Source organism: Leptosomus discolor, chromosome 1, assembly GCF_034619465.1.
Source record: "Leptosomus discolor isolate bLepDis1 chromosome 1, bLepDis1.hap2, whole genome shotgun sequence".
In the NCBI taxonomy this organism is placed as follows: domain Eukaryota; kingdom Metazoa; phylum Chordata; class Aves; order Leptosomiformes; family Leptosomidae; genus Leptosomus; species Leptosomus discolor.
Genome location: NC_141391.1, coordinates 17200248 through 17221546, shown reverse-complemented (window position 1 = coordinate 17221546; position 21299 = coordinate 17200248). Strand labels below are relative to the sequence as shown.

Below are 21299 nucleotides of genomic sequence, written 5' to 3'. Positions count from 1 at the left end.
GGTAGTCGTTTGTTGGGTTTTTTTTTTGTATGTGTATGGAATTTAATTACTTGGTATTAATTAGTATAAGCACCTATTTCATGAAAAGTTGTAAAAACTTTGTAACCTGGCTGCTGCACTTGGGTCATTTGCTCATTTTCAAGTTGTCACTGGACTCAAGCAACAGCAGGATTGCATCCTCTGGCTTGTCTTCTAGGCACCATCTCCCTGCTGACAACCATTCTTCTCCAGATGGCAAAATTCACACCCAAATGCACAGCTTTTCATACTGGGGATTTATTTTGGATACGTCATTGCATCTTTTTTCCTACAATTTTGAAATCGTACACAGAACTAACTAGAAACTTGCCTGATTTCAGATCTGGCAGAAAGTGTTGCAGAATGTCTGTGTTGATTGAAGTGGCACAACCATTTATTTGTCACACTGGAAGTTGGAGAAGTTGTTTATAACTCAGCAAATTCAGTTAATTTCCATCTCAGATACTATTTTCCATAAGATTTCACACCTGATTTAAATTTTTTTTTTTCTACTTACCTTATTGTGATATCTCATATTTTTTGAAGTGACCTTTGCTTGCTCAGTAGAGGGAGAGCAATTATTGCTGGCTTTCTCAAATGTTAATTATTTTTTTACCACTTGTTAAAACTGTCAATAATGTTCAAGAAATGGAAAATTCAGACTGCATACAGTAGATTTTTGATAGCTCAGGTTGCAGCTAACAGCTTCCAAATAACCAATAAGAAATAACTTTATTGCAGGCTCTATCTTAACAGCCATTATTAAGCTCTGCAATTTCATCTAAAAATGCTGAATTAGAGCGGTTTATTAAAAAAATTCCTCCAGGTTTACCAGAAAGAAAGAATCACTCCTTATTACTTTGTACATTCATAGGTGGTTTTTGTCCAACAGGTTTAGCTCTGTGAGGACTGAATTGTGAAAAGCAATGAGTTTCTGAGCTCTCTCAGTAGCTTAGGTCTGGGAAATGGAAGTAATTACATATGATGATTTAAAAGTGAATGGAAAGCAGCTAAGTAAGATTTTTATGAAATATACTATTTCCATAGCAACACTTGGTCATTGGGTTTAATAGTGACTTACAAGAGTTTTAGCTATTTAGACAAGCAGTTTTCCAAGCAATGTTAGTAATTATTAGTCTTCCTATTCCCCTGCTCCTGACAAGCGCTAGTCTAAGACAAATCAGGTTACTGTTCTGCTTTCCTCCCATTTTTAGATAGACTTCTGAACATTCTTATACAGAATAAAAATACTATCATTTCTCTGCAGAAGATGGAAGACTCCTCAGTTGCAAACACCTCAAAGCAGCAGTGCAGGAGCTATTCCTGCCTCCTGCACTGTGTCTGCTCTAGGGATAGACTGCAAAGTAAACACCTGCTCCCTGTACCAGCACCAGTGCTGCATTCATGCTTAGCTGGATGTGCGTTGGCATTCCCACTGAAGTCAGTGCATGCTTTCCAAAACAATTGTCATTGACACTGATGGAATTACTCACATTCTTTAAGTAACTCTCTGAACCGTCACCTATGCAGCACATTGCAAAGCAAAAGCGATATATTGCCTCTTAAAATACCAATGACAATACAGTAACCTTACATCCATTGCTCAAACTGTTTATGAAGCTTTTTGATAAAGTATAATATGTTGTGATAGATTTTAAAGTGCTGCAAGCCACTTAAACACTTTCATTTAAAATTATTTTTCAAATAACCATTTTCCCAATTTGTTTGTTAAGGTTTTTACATGTTCAAAATGCTGTGCAAGCTTTTATTCATTAATTGCTCAGAAAAGACGCCACTACCCTTTTTAGGTAAGTCACTACTAAATTTTTTTTTACCCAGGAGACCGATTGAAGACTGCTGAGGCCCAAAACATCAATGTTCATCTTTTATTCAGAGTAAAATCAAAAAGCACATAAGTGTCTCGAAGAAATGAGAGGAGCCTTTGCCCAAAATATGCATTGCATGTTAATGTGGCCAGAAACTGAGCTGCATGAAAATTGCAGGGTGTCACTCTGAGCCTGACTAACAGCTTAGAGTGAAGGGAGAGTGTGACTTGTGTGTGGGTGTGTGGGTGAGTGGGTGTGTGGGTGGGATGGTGGGGAACGGGAAATACTCAGGGGCAAATCCCAGATGTTGCTTGACCCCTGTGGAAACAGGACTTGGTGCATCTCTTTGGAAAACTAATGGAGTTGTATGAAAGAAGTCTTTGTGTGCTCATTCAGCCACAAATACCTGTTACTCAGGCCAAATAATTAACCTTCTTCCACTGTATTTATGAGGAAAGCAGACAGCAAGTTACAGCCACTTTTAACATGCTGGACACCAAAGACTATAGCATTTAAAGCGCAACCCAGCACTTAGGCCTCCCAGTGCTGAGCACCAACAGACTCCATTTACTGATTTATGTCCTTCCCCAATGAATTCCGTGTATTCAGCACCACTGAACGTAAGGACAGGTAGCTTACATTACAAACACATGGTTGAAACCTTCCTTCTTTCTGGGGTTTGTACCCCAGGGACAAGAAAAGCCAAATCCACTGTCAGAAAAGTGCCTTGTAGTTCTGGTGTACAACTAACAACAGTGAAAACATGGGCTTAATCCCTCAGCTTTGGTTGTAGCGGCTGTTTCCCACAAGTCTCAATGCAAACCAGAAGCATGGCAGTCATCACCCTGCTCCTGGGCTCACCTCCCAGGGAGGTGCATCCCCTGCTCTGGAGTTCAGGACCCGCTTGTGCCACCTTTGTGGAGAGCAGGGCACCAACCCCAGTCCACATCAACTATGTGGCTTTAACACAACCCCTGGTCTCCACAGGTATTTCTTCTGTAACACTCAGAGATGCAAGTGATGTGGTAAGAGGCAGAGATATCCCACGATTGCTTTGTGCTGAAATAGACACTGGGCTTTAAAAACAAGCCGTTTTGCAATATGGGGAAGATAAATGAAGTAGGTAGAGGCTGTGATCGAGACTGATGCCTACAGAGGAATTGAAGGTCCTCAGAAGGATGATCATCAGCTGAAGGAGACATGCATGCTCCCAGGGAGCTGGGGAAGGCACTGCTGTGCCGTAGAGAAGTGGGAGCCACATCTGAGATTTGGTTCATCTGCGGAATGAGATCATCTCAGCCTGCCCTTACTCCACACGCCCCATCCTCTGCCACGCAACACCCCCCCCCCCCCGCCCCCTCTGTGCCAGCACTGGCACTGGAGGCACGATGGGTAGGCCGGTCAAGGGAATGGAGATAGAGGAAAACTGTCCAGTCCACAGACTTCTTCCCTAGAGGACATCTGCTCAACATATGTGTTCTGTTTCGCTTCATCTTGTATTGTCAAGCAATACCTTTTAGGGGTAGCACCTCACTGTACTTCTGTTCCTTTGAATGACTACAAATATAACATTTTGCTTGCTGAACTGCATTACTGAAAAGAGGACAGTAACATAAGTGTATGAATTATGAATATGCCAAAGAAGGCTTTTCTTTTAAAGCAAAGAGAAGCAAACTGGAAGAATATTTATTGACTCAGCTTTATTTCTTATTTCACAATATATCAAAGTACTGGGCCTGTCCTAAACACCTAATAGGGACAATATTTATTGAAAACTTCAGCAAGTTTTTTTAATGACCATTTTTCATTAAAAAAAATGTTTCTTGCACTGATCACAATTTTATTTTAGAAAGTTGTAAGCGTTTTATAGAAAGTTTATCAAAGCTTTTTCCCTGACCAACTATGTGAAACAAAATGACAAGCATATATATAAACAGCAATGTTCTCATTTGCATTTAGATAAACATTATAAACACAACTTAAGTAGTAGCAGTTCCCAGAATTCTTAAATGGCTTCTAGTAGTAAAAGCAATGCTCCACTTAGCTTAAATAGTTATTTTCTATGCCTCATTAGATTTGCAATAGACATCCTGTATTTCTACACTCAAATTAAGGCCAGCCTTGAAAACATCAGGCAGGGTATGGATTTTGAATGGGATCATTATTTCAAGAATATTGGGCCAAATTATAAGCTGGTTTTAGTCTGTAAAGTTCTTTTTACTTTAGTAGAATTAAGCTGACTTGGGCCTGCTAGCAGTCTGGCCCATAACATTTATTTATCTGGGAAAAAAATATATAATCAGGTTTACAACAAGCCACAGATCAGGGGAACTGCCCTAAAGCACACAGCAGAATGTCTGATTGCACCAAAAAACTGTGCATATTAATTGGTACCTGATGGCAAGGAGACAATAAGAATATGAAGAACTTAAACTGAGGTTTTGACAGTTTTTTAGCAGTTATTATTTAACTAAAAATATTAAGGTTTTTTTAAGAAACTAAATGAGTAGTGTCAGAAATTACTCAGCTTATAGCCACAGCACAGAAATCTACAACCACCAGCTCAAAGGTTTAGCAAGCTCAAGGTATCAAGGGTTGAGGCTGGGCTGGCCACTAAGGAATGGCAGACGCTCTCTATTAACCCCTCTCCCCTCCCAGAAAGTGAAAGGGAGAGAGAAGAGAGATATTACGGTTTGGAAAAGAAAACTGAAACAGCTTTAATGAAATAATAACAAGAAAAGAAAAGATAAGAATAAGAAAATAATGAAATAGATACAAATAGATACAAATAGATACAACACTAATACCGAACTCAACTCCCCCCCACCCTGATGACAATACGTCACCGCTGGCACTGCAGGGCTGGCACTGGGGCAATCCCAGGCTGGACTCGGCAGCAGACAGGAACCAGATGCAGGCACTGGGTTCAGGAATGTACAGATCAGGATCAAAGACAGAAGAATGGATGGAGTCCTCCTCAGATGTTGGCCATCAAAGAGGAAAGATTGACCCTCGTAATCTCTCAGCTTTATACTGAATATGACGTATATGGGATGGAATACACTGTGGTCAGGTTTGTGTCACCTGTCCGGTTCTCTCCTCCCTGCAGGTGCGACCTTTTACGTGCTTGTGACCCTTTTCACTTACAGCACCCCAACACGGGGTGCAAGATTTAACAGTGACCTTGGTCGCCATAAGAACAAGTATAAGCAAGGGCCTCTCTGCATCCCATTCCTTGGTACGAACTACAAACACCAGGCCTTATCACTGCTAGGAGTAGTCACTGTCTGGAAAAACATGCTGCTGTTTCAGAAAGTGCCGTTAGTTACAGGAGATTTAACTGAAAAGTTAAAGCACTAAAACAGAAATAGTTCTGGTTTAGCCCAAACCAGGACACAAGGTAACAGCTCAGCTTGTGAGCGTTCCTCTCTGGGATGATGGAAATAGGCTAGAAGATTTTGACACAATTATACTTGTACCAAAGATCTGACTTGAACATAACTCAAATCACAGATTAAATATAGCATACAACAGACCTATCCAGAGTTCCCAACAGTGAGTGGTCACAGCCCCTGCTCTTCCTAGGCTTAGCATCAGATCTTTCGGAAACCAGAATGCGGGGCAGATCCCAGTACTCCCACTGGCAGCCTCTGAGCCTGATGGACCTAAGTGGCAGAGAGGTCTGCTCGTATAGCTGTCTTTGCCAATCCAGGGTAAATCAGTCTTCGTTTACATCCATCAAAATTTTCAAGTTGCCTGGCAATAGCACCACAAATGTATTCTCCTGCAACAATTTAAATAATAACTACATTATAGAAATAATTCAAGGATAAATTTATAATAGCATTTAGGATCATTTTAAAGGCTGTCCAGCCCAGGCTGAGCTATATGAACAGTTCTTCTGATTCCTTTATTATATCCTGTAGGTTGTTTCAAATTCAAGAGTGAAATATGTGACATTGAAATACTGAAAGTTAGAGAAGATAATTGGTCTGTCCAAACTTAAAGGACCACTTTTTATAACAAAAAAATAATGGATAAAATTAAATTTAAAAGTAATCAGAAGCCTAGTATATGGAATAAAGGAGAAAAATTGGGAAAGGCTTTTCTCCAGAAAGCATTCTTAAATGTTATTTGGACTTCTCTAACATTTTTATGATTTTATCTGACATGAGGGAGAGGATAAGCCTATGTAGGTCCATCACAAAAATTAGAGCAGAATCCTAGGTTCAGTTTTAAGATTGTTTCTCCTTTTTGCAGCTGAGACAAGTCACAGAGACAGTGAAAAAAGAGGCTTATGAGTGAACTCTGGTTTCTGACTCTTTGCTAGATCTTTCCTGTGCCTGGAGTCAAACAGGAGAAAGTCTCATTTTCTCCCATATAACACTGCAGTCCATACACTTGGGTCTGACTCTTTCCTGGCCCATCTGTCAATCAGACACTGTCGTGCAGAAGGCTACAGGACACCTTTAGGCATTACAATGCCTCACCTGCTAATTCCACATCACTCCGCCTGCTCTGTCTAATTCTCTCCTTTCCTGCATTTGGGTAAGAGTAAGAAACTCACCACAGGCTGATCCTTTAAATATAGGACAGTAAGGCATTTGCAGAAATGGTCCAGCCTCAATTATCAACCCAAGCTTTTGATCCCATGTGTGTATCAAGTGCTGCCTGGCTGTAGCACTGCTCAGTGATCACCCAAAACCCAGCTGCCTTTAGGCATAGGTAGGTGAGCCAGCTATCACTGTTAACAGACAAGCAGGGGTAGACACTGCCTTTGTGTGATTCTATCCAAATGACCTCCCAGTCCCAGTGAGAGCTGGAGGGGCCACACTGACGCATATCCAGCTCAGCCCTCACCCAGTCACTGTCCACGTCTCACCTCTGAAATAGAGGGAGAAGGTCTGAAGGTAGAAAAGTATCTTTATATTAGACATACAGCAGAATAAAGGGAGGGAAGCAGAGGGTATATCCCCTTCATCTCACCTTCCCCAGATGGCAATGATGTATTTTCTGGCAGAGCCAGTGCATTTCAATTATTTTGTTTTCATCCTCTTTGTGGCAAAATTCAATTTTGCTTCCATCACAGGAGAGGCCTTGAGCCATTGCAAGGAATCCAAGATCTGTTTCTCACTAGCTACTACCGCATAACATGGTCTGCATAACACACTGGCCAGCTCTTACCAGAGCTCAGTGAAGGAAGAGCTTATTACCTGTTCCTTCTTTAGACAAATAAAACATAAGAATTAAAAGAATTAACGTAATAAAAATTAACATAATACAGAATTTCAGAGTAATCATCCTGTTAACTAAAACATTTAACAAGATTCAGTGTGTGCCCAGCATGCCCTGGGACGTTTGGTCTTCTCTCTACTGCTCCTATTTTTCAAATGGTTGCAGGCATAAGAGGTCTAGGTTCTACCTGTTGGGCTTTGTCACCTATAATGCTGGAATTCCAGCTGATACATTGCCCTGTTGTCCATCCTGCAGGGATGAGAAGATACTGCTTCTTCTTTCACAGTTTCTGTCTATTTGGACCCAAAGTATCAGCTATTGGGGACATTATTTAAAGTACATAACCCTCACTGCTCAGTGTAAAGGTAATTCAGGCACCTGCTTCTGGGTTGTAGATTCCCTTCACAGGCTCATACACCCACCTTTTGGGCCTGGAAGCTCTGAGCAGCGTGACTCCTGAGAAGCTGCCCCAAGATGCTTAAGACCCATCAAAACGGCTTGTAATGGAACACCTCAAAAGTATTCTTCTAGATTGCTTCATGCCCGTTCCCACAATCATAACCTTTTTCATTGCTTGTGACTTCCATGCAGACCTTACATATCCAATGGAAGAAAAGTAGCAAACTGGTTATATGTCAAGAGGCTGTGGCTTCTGAAGTTAGAAATAATCTTTAAATTCTGCTTTGATTACAGCTTTGTTTATTGTCCAATACAAGTCACTTGCCAGAAGCTCAACATTCAGATACGCAATCCTCCATCACAGAAGACATAATGAGTGAGTTGGACCTAATAATTCTGTTGGACAAAGATGGAAGAGAAGAAAAGCCTCAGTTTATATTTATTGGAGAGAATACTCTCATGTGGAAATAATAGAAAACTTATTCTTTATTGCAGAAAATAATAAAATGATCAGCATTTCAAGATTCATGCATAATTAAGCTAGTCACTGTTTTTGTTCCTGTGGTGTATAACATAAATCATTCATAAGCAATTACAACATAAACCAATCTTTTGAAAGCACTAAGCTAACATAAAACTCTTTGTTTGTCACATTAAATGAACATTTATCCAAGTGCTACAGCTTAGTAGTGTGGCCTCTAGCTATCTACCACATTTTGATAGCTCTGAGAAATTATTCTATCCTGACAAACTTCAAAATACCTTAAGAATAAAAATTACACTTTATGTGCCCCTTATGTGAAATGATCTCATCAAAAGCTCCAGTTGCATTCAGACTGTTCACACATATCTTGGGAAACAGCTCTCTTTTTTGACTTACTTACCACACTGTTAGGGTACCTATTTTTTGAAGTCTTTTGGTGGCGGTACCTGTTTTTTGCAGCCTTTTGGCTAGTATCAGTCATCTCAATGAGGAGTCATAACTGTCTTGTGTTTTCACCATTTCCATCAAATTGTTAATTTGAACATTTTTGTTTTAATCGATTCAATGCAAGACCAGCTTCAACGCTATCCTTGACAGAAGTTAGTTATAAAAGTTTGTCAAACCCAGGAACTGCCTTGTTCACTCACAGCTAACAGTAAGGACTGGACACAGGGACATCTGCCTGGAAGGTCCAAAGAAGAAGCAGAGCCACAATGCACCACAGAGGGCCACAATGGCTGTGTAGTCCACTCCTTGGCTCTACCTGGGCTGCAAGAGGCAAAGAAAGCAGTAGGCTGGCATCTAAATCCGTTCAGGCACAGTCTATAGCTTAAAGCTATTCTGCTGGCAGTAACTATGTGTGGATGCACTCAGGAGCCTTCACAGTGGATTATGCTGATTTCTGCTTGAACATTAAGCTACTGGAGCCTCTAAAATCCATTGATGTCTTTCCAAAACCCACAGACCCAACTGGAGTAACAATTTTTCAGTATTTTTCATCTATGTAAAAGTTTGAATCCAAGGGCTTTGGGGCACTAAACAAGGTGAACCACTGGATAATAGAAATGTATCACCCCATTTTAACAAGTGAAAAAGCAAATGCATTGATGACTTGCTGAAGGTCCCATATAAAGGGGAAAACAATGTCAGTGAGACTCACGTGGTACAAAACCTGACACTCTTCTTGACTCATTATAATGTTAGGTCCTGCCTGACAAGGAAACAGCAAAGATCTTTAATGAACCACAGTAGCAACACAACCCTACAGTGAGTCTGCTGTTGAAAAAGAGTGGGCATCATCTCTACAAGAACCTGAATGAGTGTACTCCTGCCTAAAAACAATGTCACAGGGCCGGTCTAACTGTAAGTGCCTTCCTCACCTCTGTAGCTAGCACATGGCAGTGTGAGATTTAAGGGCTATGTAGCAGAAACTAAGAGGAGGGTGCAATCTGGGAAGTAAAATCTGGATTAATTGCATTAGGAAAAATAGAAAGAACTTTAGATTGGAGAAGAGGAAAGAGAGAAAGAGAAAAAAAGGAACTGAGAAAGAGAAAAGGGAAGTGATAAAAGTGGACAAAAAAATATCCACACTCACATTGCAGGTATTCAATGACACTTGTGCAAAATGGGAGTCCATTGCACTGAGTGGTTTTGCAGACAAGGGAAGGACAATCTCCATTGCAAGAGGGACTCAGACTCAGTCCCCCATAGAGGGAAATTAAACTGGGAGGGCTAAAAGAACAAGAACAGGAGAAGGAGAGTGAAGGAAGACTGCTGTGATTATACAGTGTTTGTGAATTGGCTTGGGATGTAATCAGCATTACAAAAGTGACCTTGGCATGCAGAAGATAAAAATATTCCGGCCACGAAGTTGCAGGTTAAGCAGGAACGCATGGTAAGCAGAGACCATATACCCTAAGCACAACTGAATTATCTTTTAGTTCATACATGCACTCACATTTAATTAAGTTATGATATTGTCAAGCCTTTGGCATACTGCCTGCTGTATAAACATTACTGGCATAGATACTCTGTAATTCTATTAAAGACTTATTAGTTCAAATGGAGGAGCAGGCAGGCATGAAAACGGCTAGAAATTTCAACTGAAAATCACCTATAGGTTAGACAGAGAAATACAACATGGTGGAAGAGTCTAGCAGCGACATCTCCACTCACAGGAGCCACCCAAGGTCTATGCCCATCTCTTTAGTGTATTAGCAGTCAAACAGCCACATCTGTCTTGTATCAGCACAATGACTTGTGATCATGCCCTGTACAAGAACAGCATCGTCTGGGTTTGAAGGAGCTGCTGTTGGATTATTAGGTTTGTCGTTGGTGGGATTCAATTATTCCTGTATTATTTGTGTAAGAGTAATGCAAAGAGGCTCCAGCTGAGACCAGGCCTCCGTTTTACGAAGTATTGGGAGACAGTTTCTTTCTCAAAAGGGGCTTGCAGTTTCAGCTGACGCTATGCAGACAGAGGGGCAACAGAGGCATCAAGAAATGATTTTATTTTGGTTGCACAGAAATACTGCCAACAGGCAGAGAGTAATTCTAAATGACAATTTTATATTAATGGGTATCCAGTTAAAACATAACTACATGCCCTTTCTAGAGAAGCAAGGACATTTTAAACCTATAATGTAAACAAGAAGTCATACATAAAATTACAAGAAAAGGTATGTTAGAGATACAGAAATGTTACACTTTGGAAGCTGGAGAAATGCAAAAAAAAATTTTACCTCCAGAATTGGAAGACTCCTTAATTCTCAGGTCCTAGCTGTGCTGTTGTCCTGTACCCTTTCTAATTGAAAGTGCACTTTTTGATTTCCATTAAGGAAAAAAAGAGAGACTGAAGTCTTATTTTAGAAGCTATAAACTGCAGAACAATGGTTTTCACCATAAAAATCACACTATAAATGGCTCTACATAGAATCAGGTTTTAGCTGCCCTCCTATTTACCTTAAGGAGTAAAGCTTCTTCTTCCAAAAACTTGTTTGATGTCAGCTCAGGTGCTAGACTGGTTTGCAGTCCTCGGCCAGCCTCACTTCTCTTACCAATTTTCCCTGACTAATCAGAGCTCTCAGAGACCCTCCTGAAGGCCAGGAGGGAAGCCCTGTGTACTGTAACGGACAAACCATCTGCCTCAGTGTCCTGCGGTTGAAATCAGATTCCTTAGAGCTGAGGAATCATTGCGAGCAGCCAATTAAAATCCAGCTGCTGTCCATCATCAGCACCTCAGGATGGAAGAGTTTACAGGAGTTTAGATTCAGATTTTTGTTAAAACTTATGCCCTCGATCATTCTTTTACCAATAATGTTCTTTTACGGACACCAAGAGTAAGTTTGTATAAGTCCTGCAGGACCTGTACTGCTAAGTGGTGAAGATAGACATAGGCAGCTTTTCTGATATTGCTCCTTATACTAACACAATGGAATCACTTTTTCAAAGCAGGACACAGTAGTTATTTGGTTGTGATATGCCCACCAGATTATCTAATAACAGTTTTTTTCTTACCTGCCAACCCACCATGTCAAGAGTCTTTTTCAGGAGCATTTGTTTTCTCAAACAGTTATATCTGGACTCTTCTTTTGAAGACCTGTCAGAAACTCAAACACATTTCAAGCATGTACTGTAAAGATACCACAGATTTTCCTCTGTCACACTGGATGTTGAACTAGAAAAGCCCTTAAGACCTACGGACTAAAGAAAAATAAAGTCAATACAGTCTTGTTTCTTGAGTTTCTGTTGTAAACTTCCCTCATACAAAGTACCAATCATTAAATGACAGAGAAAAAAATAGGTATTCAACTATATTCACTCCTTTTCGCATTTTTTAATTCATGTATTTTTAATAAAAGGTTCCAACAGATGAAAAAATTTATGTCTTAACCTGCTGCTTCTCCTATTTGTTCAAGGCACTGTTCTTGATTTCCCCACTGTCAGGCCTTAAATTGTCACTTGCATCAGCCACATGTATTCGTACCATTAGTTGCTCTTGAAGTTCTTCTCTTACACTTCCTGGTTACTGAGTTAATAAAGATGAGGCTAGTTTCTAGTTCTTTTAAGGCTGATTATGTGTATATTACACATATATATATATATATATATATATATATATAAAATGTATACACATGTATATGTATGTGTGTGTGTGATACATATCCATGGCAACTCTGATACATCTGTCACTGATGAACCGACTGCAGTCTGAGAAGAAATGAGTTAAAACACGTTGTGTGGCTGAAACAGATATATTTGTGTCAACACATTTAAACTTTAATGCAACTGCATTTTTATTTCCCTTTTAAAAGCCTGTTTATACAAACTCAACAACTCAATCAGGGCTGCACTCAAACTGCTGTCACACCAAAAAAAAAAAAAATCAGAAAACACAATCATTCTATCACATTGTTTCAGAAGTCCCCAAATAGTCTTTTATCAATAAATCAGATATATTTTAAAATTCCTGGCACATACAAGTTTTCTTCACTATTTCAGCAGCCCTTTACTTCAGGAGAAATTACTGCCTTCATCTGACATTACTTTCTCCCCTCTTCTAACTGAAGACTTGTCTCAGAAGACGAATTTGTTTTCTGATTACTTGAAGGCATTTACATGACCAGTGTTACATAGCTCTATGGCCAGCATATCTGACTTCACCCGAGCCAGCTGAAACCAGTGTGCTTCCACTGCAATGGGCAGTTTGCTATTCTCTATTTTTATCCTGAAAGGTAACTGAGATAACAATGATTTCTGCAAGTAGGAGCTGCCTGACTGCCCCAGTTTAAGTGCAAATAAATATCCTACTGCACTTTAGGGAAAACATTCTAAATTAACAAGGCCAACCGTCTAAAGATCGTAACAAGTAATTAGGCAGAAACAATGATATCAGAAAGATCAGTCTCTTTGTAATATGCTGTTTTCACTCACATGAGAATTTTAATTATGGTATAAGCAAATACACAACTGAAGTACAACCTTTACCCACACATAATTTTACTAGACAAAATTAATCCAATACATTTTCCTAATGTTGTACAGGTAGCTAATTAATTGTAGATCACATAACTGTCACAAGATTAACAAAATGCTTTTATGTAGGTAGCAAACACTGCTTGCTTAGAATATTACTCTATTCAGTAGACAGTGTTTGAATTTAATACATGCAGGAAAATTCCATTTCTCCTACAAAGAGACCGGTGACCACACTGAATAAGCAGTTCACTGTACCTCTCATAAAATCTCTCGATGAGCATGAGGAGTGCATTGTACAATCAGGTGATACATGGGGTGAGACTCAGCTGATGGCAGCGGTGAGAAATTACAGAAAACTACATGGCTGAAGCTGAGAAAATACAGGTTATTCACTTTAAAGGGAAACCATTTTCAAGGTAGTATTTTCAGATTTTTGCCTGTGTACTGTTTCAAACGCAAACTCAAAGTCATTTTAATGGGCAGTCATTTAATTATATCAAACACCACTCTATGATGGAAAATAATGAATGCATTTTTAAAACTACATACAGGTACTTACGCCAATACAAACTGCAGAGGAAAACACAGGCCTATACTTAATTGAAAGATAAGATGCTGTAATACAGTGTGTGTGTATACATATATATATATGTAAGTCTACATGTATAAATATATAATACATTTGTAAAATTATTATATAACATTGCTAATACATTACATATACAGCATGCAATGTGTATCATGCAATGCCATATAAAATCTGTAATCATAGTTATAAAGATCTTTTTATATTTTTGTTAGTCTTTTTGCACTTCCCTCTGCGCTGGTTATTAGCATTGCCATCTATGATGCCTTAAAACCAAAACCAGCAGTACACTGATATTATGGCAGAAATTGCAAATATTGGTACGAAACGCCATTAGCAAATTCATGGGGCGGAAGCATTAGCTTCAACACTGGAAAAAAAATCAAGACTAATTATCAGTCACACAACTGAGAGTTTAATATTCAGGGACATCAAGTAGTGACATCACTCAACTGCAGGAGTTAGTTCAAGAAATAATGAGGCAGCCTAAGAGCCATTACAACAGGAACATGTACTCTCCTCCTCTGACTGAAACTGGGTTACGCTGAACAACCAAACAAGCACTGGCTGTTCAAGCAGCAGCAGGCTGGACAAAGCGCCGCTCTTGGTCAAGTTCTTGCTTCTGCTGATGTATTTTTATGAAAACATCCGGGATGCACCATCTGACTCCAGCCTTTGCCATCCTTTAGCACTGCTGGATCAACAGAAGAGGCTAGAAACACACCCTGCCTTGGCAACTAACAGGTTCTGTGGGCACAGAGGATGCTGGACGCAGAGGGCATGGTTGAGCAGGAGAATGGGCGAGCGGCTGACCTGTGCGTGAACTCAGGGGCAGTCCAAGCTCCTGCTTTCTGCCTCCCGTTAGAGATTCCCATGGGTACAATGGATGTGACTGGCTACTTGAGTGAACTTCAGACTACTTCAAGATTAAAGGAAAGCCATTTTTTAGAACACTGAACCCAGGCTGGAAACATTAAACCACTGTGACAAGAGAAATTCACAAGATAGAGTTGGAAAATCTTAACAGGAACTTTGAAAGTGTGTAATATGGAACCTACTATTTAACCTCGAGGGGAAAAAAAAAAGAAACCCAAACAAAAGGATTGGAATTGTTTCAGCTGCTTTGATACCTTACAGCAAAATAGAACTAAGAACTCCTCTTTCTGAGTTAAAAGCTCGCATTAATACACTTTCAACTTGTCTTTTATGTTTATTTCCCCTTATTATTTGCAGTACAATATTAAGGTCTTAACATGTAATTGCTTTACATATCTTTTCCATTAATTAACTATGGAAACATTGCATCACTTTTTGGTAACGATATACCAAAAGATTTTCTTGTAAGTTCAGGAACAACCTACCAGCAGGAATTTTCAGCACGCTCGGACTAGCCCACTGAAAGCTGTTGCAGCAAAAGGCACCTCAGGCAGCTGTGTTAGAGGTCCTGTGGTACCAAGGGCACGCAAAAGGCACACCAGTATACACACAGCATGGAACTGGTGCACCAGCTTATTCAGGTGCTTTACTAAAAAGGCAAGTTACTGTTTACCAAAGCTTCATCAGTCCTTTCAAGTTCTGGTATTGCATATAGGTCTGGCATTGCATCTTGCTTATGCTGGGAGCCTTGGTGTTAGCTACCCACCCTAAGCCTGCTCAGGGTGTTCAATGGGTACCCCTAAATCCCTAGGACATATCTGACAAGCAGTCTGGCAAACCTTTGAAGTACACTTAACATACAGCATTTCTAAGCTTGGAACTTAAAAAAATCCTCACCTTCAGTAGGACTTACACCCTTTTTTTGTGGCAGATTGACAGATAGCGAGCTTACCTTGAACACATCTGCAAAGCTAAAAACATAAAAAAAGACAGCTTTAAAATGTATTAAATTATTCAGTTGTTAGTAATGATGCAAACTATTTCCTAACGGATTATACATGTTTATTGCAGATACTCTTTCTATTTGCGGTATGAAGAATAAAACGTTATAAGGCAGGTACTGGGCAGCTTCTCTAACACTTTGCTATAAAACAGCGCTTCTTCACTGCTTTGTAAAGCAAAACTAAAGGTGTCTAGGAAGCTCTAGATGTTGGAGGACCAAAGATGCATTTCCACTGAATGATCATTTTCTTACTCTTTACATCACTTATAAATCCAAAATAATCTTTCAAGGGTTTTAAAGATGACCCTTGTGCAAGCAAAAGTGTTTTTTCTGTGTGAATAAGCTCCTACTAAAACATAAATCATAGAACAGTTTGGGTCGGAAGGGACCTTAAAGATCATCTAGTTCCAACCTCCCCTGCCATGGGCAGGGTCACCTTTCACCAGACCAGGTTGCTCAAAGCAAAGAACCTTTGTGTTCTACAACATAGTTAAAAAAAAACATTCTCCAGAAATTTTCTTACATGTGTAACACTGCAATACTGTAGCCTTGCATTTGAAAATACTATCTTCCTACAAGCATTAAACCTCACGCTATTGCAATTTAGACCAAATGATGAGATGCTCACTCTAACACAGAATACACCAACATGATGTCATAGTTTTGTCAAGAAACTAGGTTGCACGTTATTCAAATTGCAGGAAGAAACAAGGGAATGTCTTTGTCCCAGAAGAAAGACCTGAACACACCTAGTCTTATAGAATGCCAGAGAATGGACAGGTAGTCCAGACCTTTGTTTCACAATTTGGGCCCCTCACTACAAGAAAGACTTTGAGGTGCTGGAGCGTGGCCAGAGAAGGGCAACGAAGCTGGTGAAGGGTCTGAAGAACAGGTCTTATGAGGAGCAGCTGAGGGAACTGGGTTTGTTTAGCCTGGAGAAAAGGAGGCTGAGGGGAGACCTGATCACTTTCTACAACCACCTGAAAGGAGGCTGTAGTGAGGTGGGGGCTGGTCTCTTCTCCCAAGTAACAAGTGATAGGACAAGAGGAAATGGCCTCAAGTTGTGCCAGGGGATATTAGGGAAAATTTCTTCACTGAGAGTGGTCAAACATTGGAACAGGCTGCCCAGGGAAGTGGTGGAGTCACCATCCCTGGAGGTGTTCAAAAAACTTGTGGATGTGGCCCTTCAGGACACGGTTTAGTGGGCGTGGGGGTGTTGGGCTGGTGGTTGGACTTGATGATCCTGGAGGTCTTTTCCAACCTACTGATTCTATGCGTCTGTGATTCATCTAAAGGATGTCACTAAGAGTACATAGTTTTCTGTTCCCATAAATTGTTTCAAAAATAACAAAGGAATGTTAGGCAAGCGTTTCAGTAAGCCCACCTATGTCTGGATCTAAATAATAGTAAGATAAAAAAATAACTGGGAAAGGCAAAACCACAAATAGACAACACAAAATCAGAACACAAATGCAAAATAACCCAACTTTTTATTTGAATAAAGTAACTAAACTCAATCTTAGCAGAAATAGGAGTCATACATCATATCTGGCCATAAAAAACTGTATGTACAGCAAAAGAAAATAACATATTACAGAAAGCAACTTTTTGAAAAAAACTTGTTAAATGTTGACTCTTGAGAAGAATTCAGAAATTATTTTCATGCTTACATTTTCTATACAGCGTAGAGCAATTCAGAATATCCATGTTCTGGAGGAACATGAAGTGCAAATTAGCATGTCCAGCCACCTGCACAATTAAGCAGCAGTTAAGAGGTCTGAATCACTGTTTTAGACTTGGTTGTATCAATTCTGCTCAAGCACCACTTATCTTCTTTGTAGAATGTAGCACTAAAATCTTGTAAAGCTCAAACACAGACAGTCTATGTTCACTTGAATAGCTTCTTTTCCTTCCCACCTTGATTTTCTTTGCAACCATGGCTTTATTGCAATGCCTTGGGTAAAGATGATTGTTTAAAAGTGAGCTGTTGCCTCAATGTTTCCAAGAACATATAAATTACAACCACATTTACACTACTTCTGCTGCTACATCTATGATTTCTTGTCTAAGACCAATATATTTGATTAACATCAGTGCATTTGATCCCATAATATAGTAACAACATATATCTTGCATAGGTTTAGAGACTTTGTGAAAGGCTAAGAGTGAATTCTATGATCCACTTCTCAAAGTTACAGATTTTCAGATCAAATGGCACCAGTCTCTTGTCACACAGCTGCAAATAGTCTTGAACACAATTTTATCCCTTGAAGTTCCTAATCCACACTAACAATTTTTATGCAAGATATATAAAGGTTTAAACATGATAATGTATCCAGACTAAAACACATTTATTCACTTTTGACAATCTGTTCACTGAAGCCCAAAACTTCTAGCAGTTTTTTTTTAGGTCAGAGACTGTTAATAGCTACTCCTCAGAAACATTGGGTTGATCCACACTCTAGGGCAGCAGATCTGATCTAAGATCCTAATTTGCACTTTGAGTAACAGGGAGGCTGGTCAATCCTGTTCCATAGGGAAAAAGACTACCGAGTCACAGATCCTGCTGGGAAAGGCTCAAAGGAGCCTTTGAGCAGAGCTTGTGGTTTTGCAGCTTCTTACCCTTAAGGATCCAGGTACATGGTATGGTCATGTCTAGAGCAGTAGATAGAGAACAAAATGATAGAGGAATGGAGCTCTAGAGAAGGAACCTGAAGTGCAGAGGGCTTCTAGACATAACTAGGAAATTTCTTGCTCATAGAAGAGTGATGGGAGACCAGCAAAGGCCAGCTCATCTGCACTGGACTGTGCCAACAACCTGAACTAGCGAGGGAAGCCAGAGCTGTGCTAGACATGTTTCTAAAAATGGCAGAGACACTACGGACATTAAGGCTGTATTATGAGGAAATGCAAGGAAGCCAGTGTTATGGTCATGTGTGAACACAGGGCACAATTTTTTATATAAGGGAAAGTGTGATGGTGAAATAAATAAATAAATCAACCAACCACAAAAAACCCCCACCAAAAATCATCGTAGATGTGAGATTACATTAATCTATCTGCATGTGCTAGCAACATTTTTTCAATATATACCTCTACAGTACACTGATGCCCAGAAAAACGTTCTGATGACTATAAGAAGGATCATTCATATTCATAAAGAGTCAGAGTGTCTTGCTGGCATTTTAGCAGCATACTTCTAGCTGATAATTCTGTAACTATACAGCTGCTCTTTCCCACAGTGGTAAAAGGAAATGTAAAAATTCTGTCCGTTGGCACTGACACTAAACAACCTGACTCAAGTGGCTCTTCACAATGTATTACCATCACCTAACCTTTTGCCTACCTAAGGTTAAAAAAAAAAAAAAAAAAAGAAAAATATATTAATCTAATTTTTCAAATAGCTCAATGTAAATCAAAGACATGGAAAAAATCATAATCTGAGGAACTGCAATCTTCTAGATGATTCTGTCTGGACTGTTAGAAACTATGCTTTTATTTCATGGAAAGCTAACCAAAACAAATTCCTTTGTTTTTCTAACCTTTCTAATTAGATATAGTCCTGAAAATCATCATATTCCTGGCAAGCAACCCAAGTGTAATTTTCTAATTTACGTAAATTGATTTGTCCTCTACATACATGCAACCATAATATTATAAATGATTTCATTAATACTTTTTAAACTCTATCCAATGAGAAGAATTCTGTTTTGAGACACTGCCACCAGGCAAAAATAACTCACCTCTAATATGAAATGAATTCCTTCATCCCCAGAAATGCAGACCTGAAAATTGCCTATTTATCTCTCCCCATATTTGCAGTTCATTTCATAGTCCCAGCAAAAGAGTTGTCAATTTAAACTGGCTGGTACAGCTGCAATTGATAGGGTCATCAGTGACTGGTGAGGACTGGCCAGTTAACCTGCGGCAGAAAAATTCCTTTCTTTCAGAAGGCAACACGTCTAGTTAACTCAGCTCTTAAGCACCTTCATGTGCTTGACCATCTGGGATTATAGTACACTTCAGGTAGAACAGAATAAGATGAAGTCAACTGAATTAGTTAAAAATACCCTATCCCAGTAAGTGATACTATTACACACTCACTGAACAGCCTTTTCTGCCTCCATGGAGTGCCAGTTATTTATCTCAAGTTGTATCTCATTTAAAAAAAACAGTCTAGAATACTTGACTTACAATTTGTATATAAATTACTCTGTGTTTCTGTTAACTTCAGATTGGAAGTTACTGAACATCTAATTTAAATCTTGTGGGGTCTGGACAGCAGAGTCACCGCTTCACTGATTTGCAGTTTTGAAGGAAAAAGCAACACACCAAAACCTATGATTAGCATGCAAGATGATAGAGTCACTGAAATAGAAACAAAAATATTAATCAGAATGGTAGAAGTAGGAAGGTTTTACAGCATATTTAAATTCAGAATTATCTACAGCAAAACTCCAAAAGCTTGTATAATATCAGAAAACTCATCCTTCTTTACCTAAACCTGTTCTTTATCTTTGTAATAAGGCATGGCTTCAATGGTTACACTGCGAGTAGATTCTCCTTTAGTCAGAATACAGGGTGCAGCCAAGTTGTACACAAGCCCAAAACCACTGAAGATCTATGTTTAACTGTTGGACAGAAATGAACTCTTTTCAGTTGTGAAAGTCCTTCTATTCAGCATGACTCATTCTGTTCAGTATGCTTCCTTACATTTAGACAGATCATAATGTATCTATGACTTCTGGAAAGAAAAGTGAGAGGTAATGGCACAAAATAGTATTTGTTTTGAAAAAGAAAATTAAATATTCTAAAAGTGCACACAGATCTCCAGAAATTTTAATTCACTGTAAGACAATAAAATGTTCTGTCTTCATATGTTAGGAGACTGTTTGGAAAAAAAATAAAATAAATAGTGGTTTTTTTGTTTGTTCCCCCCATGACTTACTGTCTAAGACAGTACACACGTACATGCAGGTCTAGGAAAACTGAACTGCTGTTTGGCTCATAACTATTGCTGAGGAAAAAAATACAAACACAACTGTTAAAAACCAAATACTAATTTACATACTGGAAGCTTTAATTAAAAAATATTGTAAGTGAAAAGGATATGAAATACTTGTTAATCCCATGCCTCAAACTAGTTTTGCACAGATGTGGTTCCAAGACTACTAAGATTCAGATTTCTTCAGCCTGCTATTACACAAAGTGGTGTACAAACTCTTGCACCATACAGTAACAGCAAAAGGATTTGTATCAGTTTTTCTGGCTTTATTCATCCATCTGAGAATAAAGCTATTATTTTTGTAAGAGTATCGTAATTTAAGCTTCAGCATAAATGAAGTATGGAAACACTCTTTTATATGTTAAACACTTGTTGACTAATCAACATTATTGTAGCTCTGCTCCTTGTTCCCAGCATATGTAATGACTCAAGTGTAAGAACCACAGGCATGGAAAAGCAAAAAAGCATGTGGCCAGCTTAGACTTTTCACTCAGAATTACTTCAGTGAGGAAACATGCATCTTCCTTAAGATATTCTGTAAATTTTTAGAAGGTGAAAATTAGACTGCTAGTTTAAATAAGGAAAAAGATGTTTCGTTTACACATGTGCATTCATTTCCACACTCTGAATTATGTACAGTAACAGCATAAAAACTTTGTTAATTTTCTTTTTGTTATAGGCATTCTGATCTTGAACGTGAATTCTGTTTCACTGGACTCTCCTGCTTAGAACAAAAATTATCCCAATATGCAGAATCCTCAGGTGCGACTGGAATACCAGATGCAACTAAATCTTCAAAAGTCAATAATGTAAACTGTGGTTGGTTAGGCTCCATGAAACATACCTAAGGAAAATACATATTAGTATTACATAGATCAATAAATCTCAAT

The 21299-nt window shown here is 39.1% G+C and overlaps 1 protein-coding gene across 1 annotated transcript in view; it reads right to left on the bottom strand.

Annotated features, from left to right (window-relative positions):
* Positions 1–21082: 21082 nt before the first annotated feature.
* Positions 21083–21299, bottom strand: part of AASDHPPT (aminoadipate-semialdehyde dehydrogenase-phosphopantetheinyl transferase) — a 30918-nt gene continuing 30701 nt past the window's right edge. The window contains exon 6 of the mRNA XM_086481774.1: positions 21083–21253. Within this exon, the coding sequence (XP_086337900.1) occupies positions 21083–21253 (171 nt within the window). The remainder of the gene's footprint in view (positions 21254–21299) is intronic.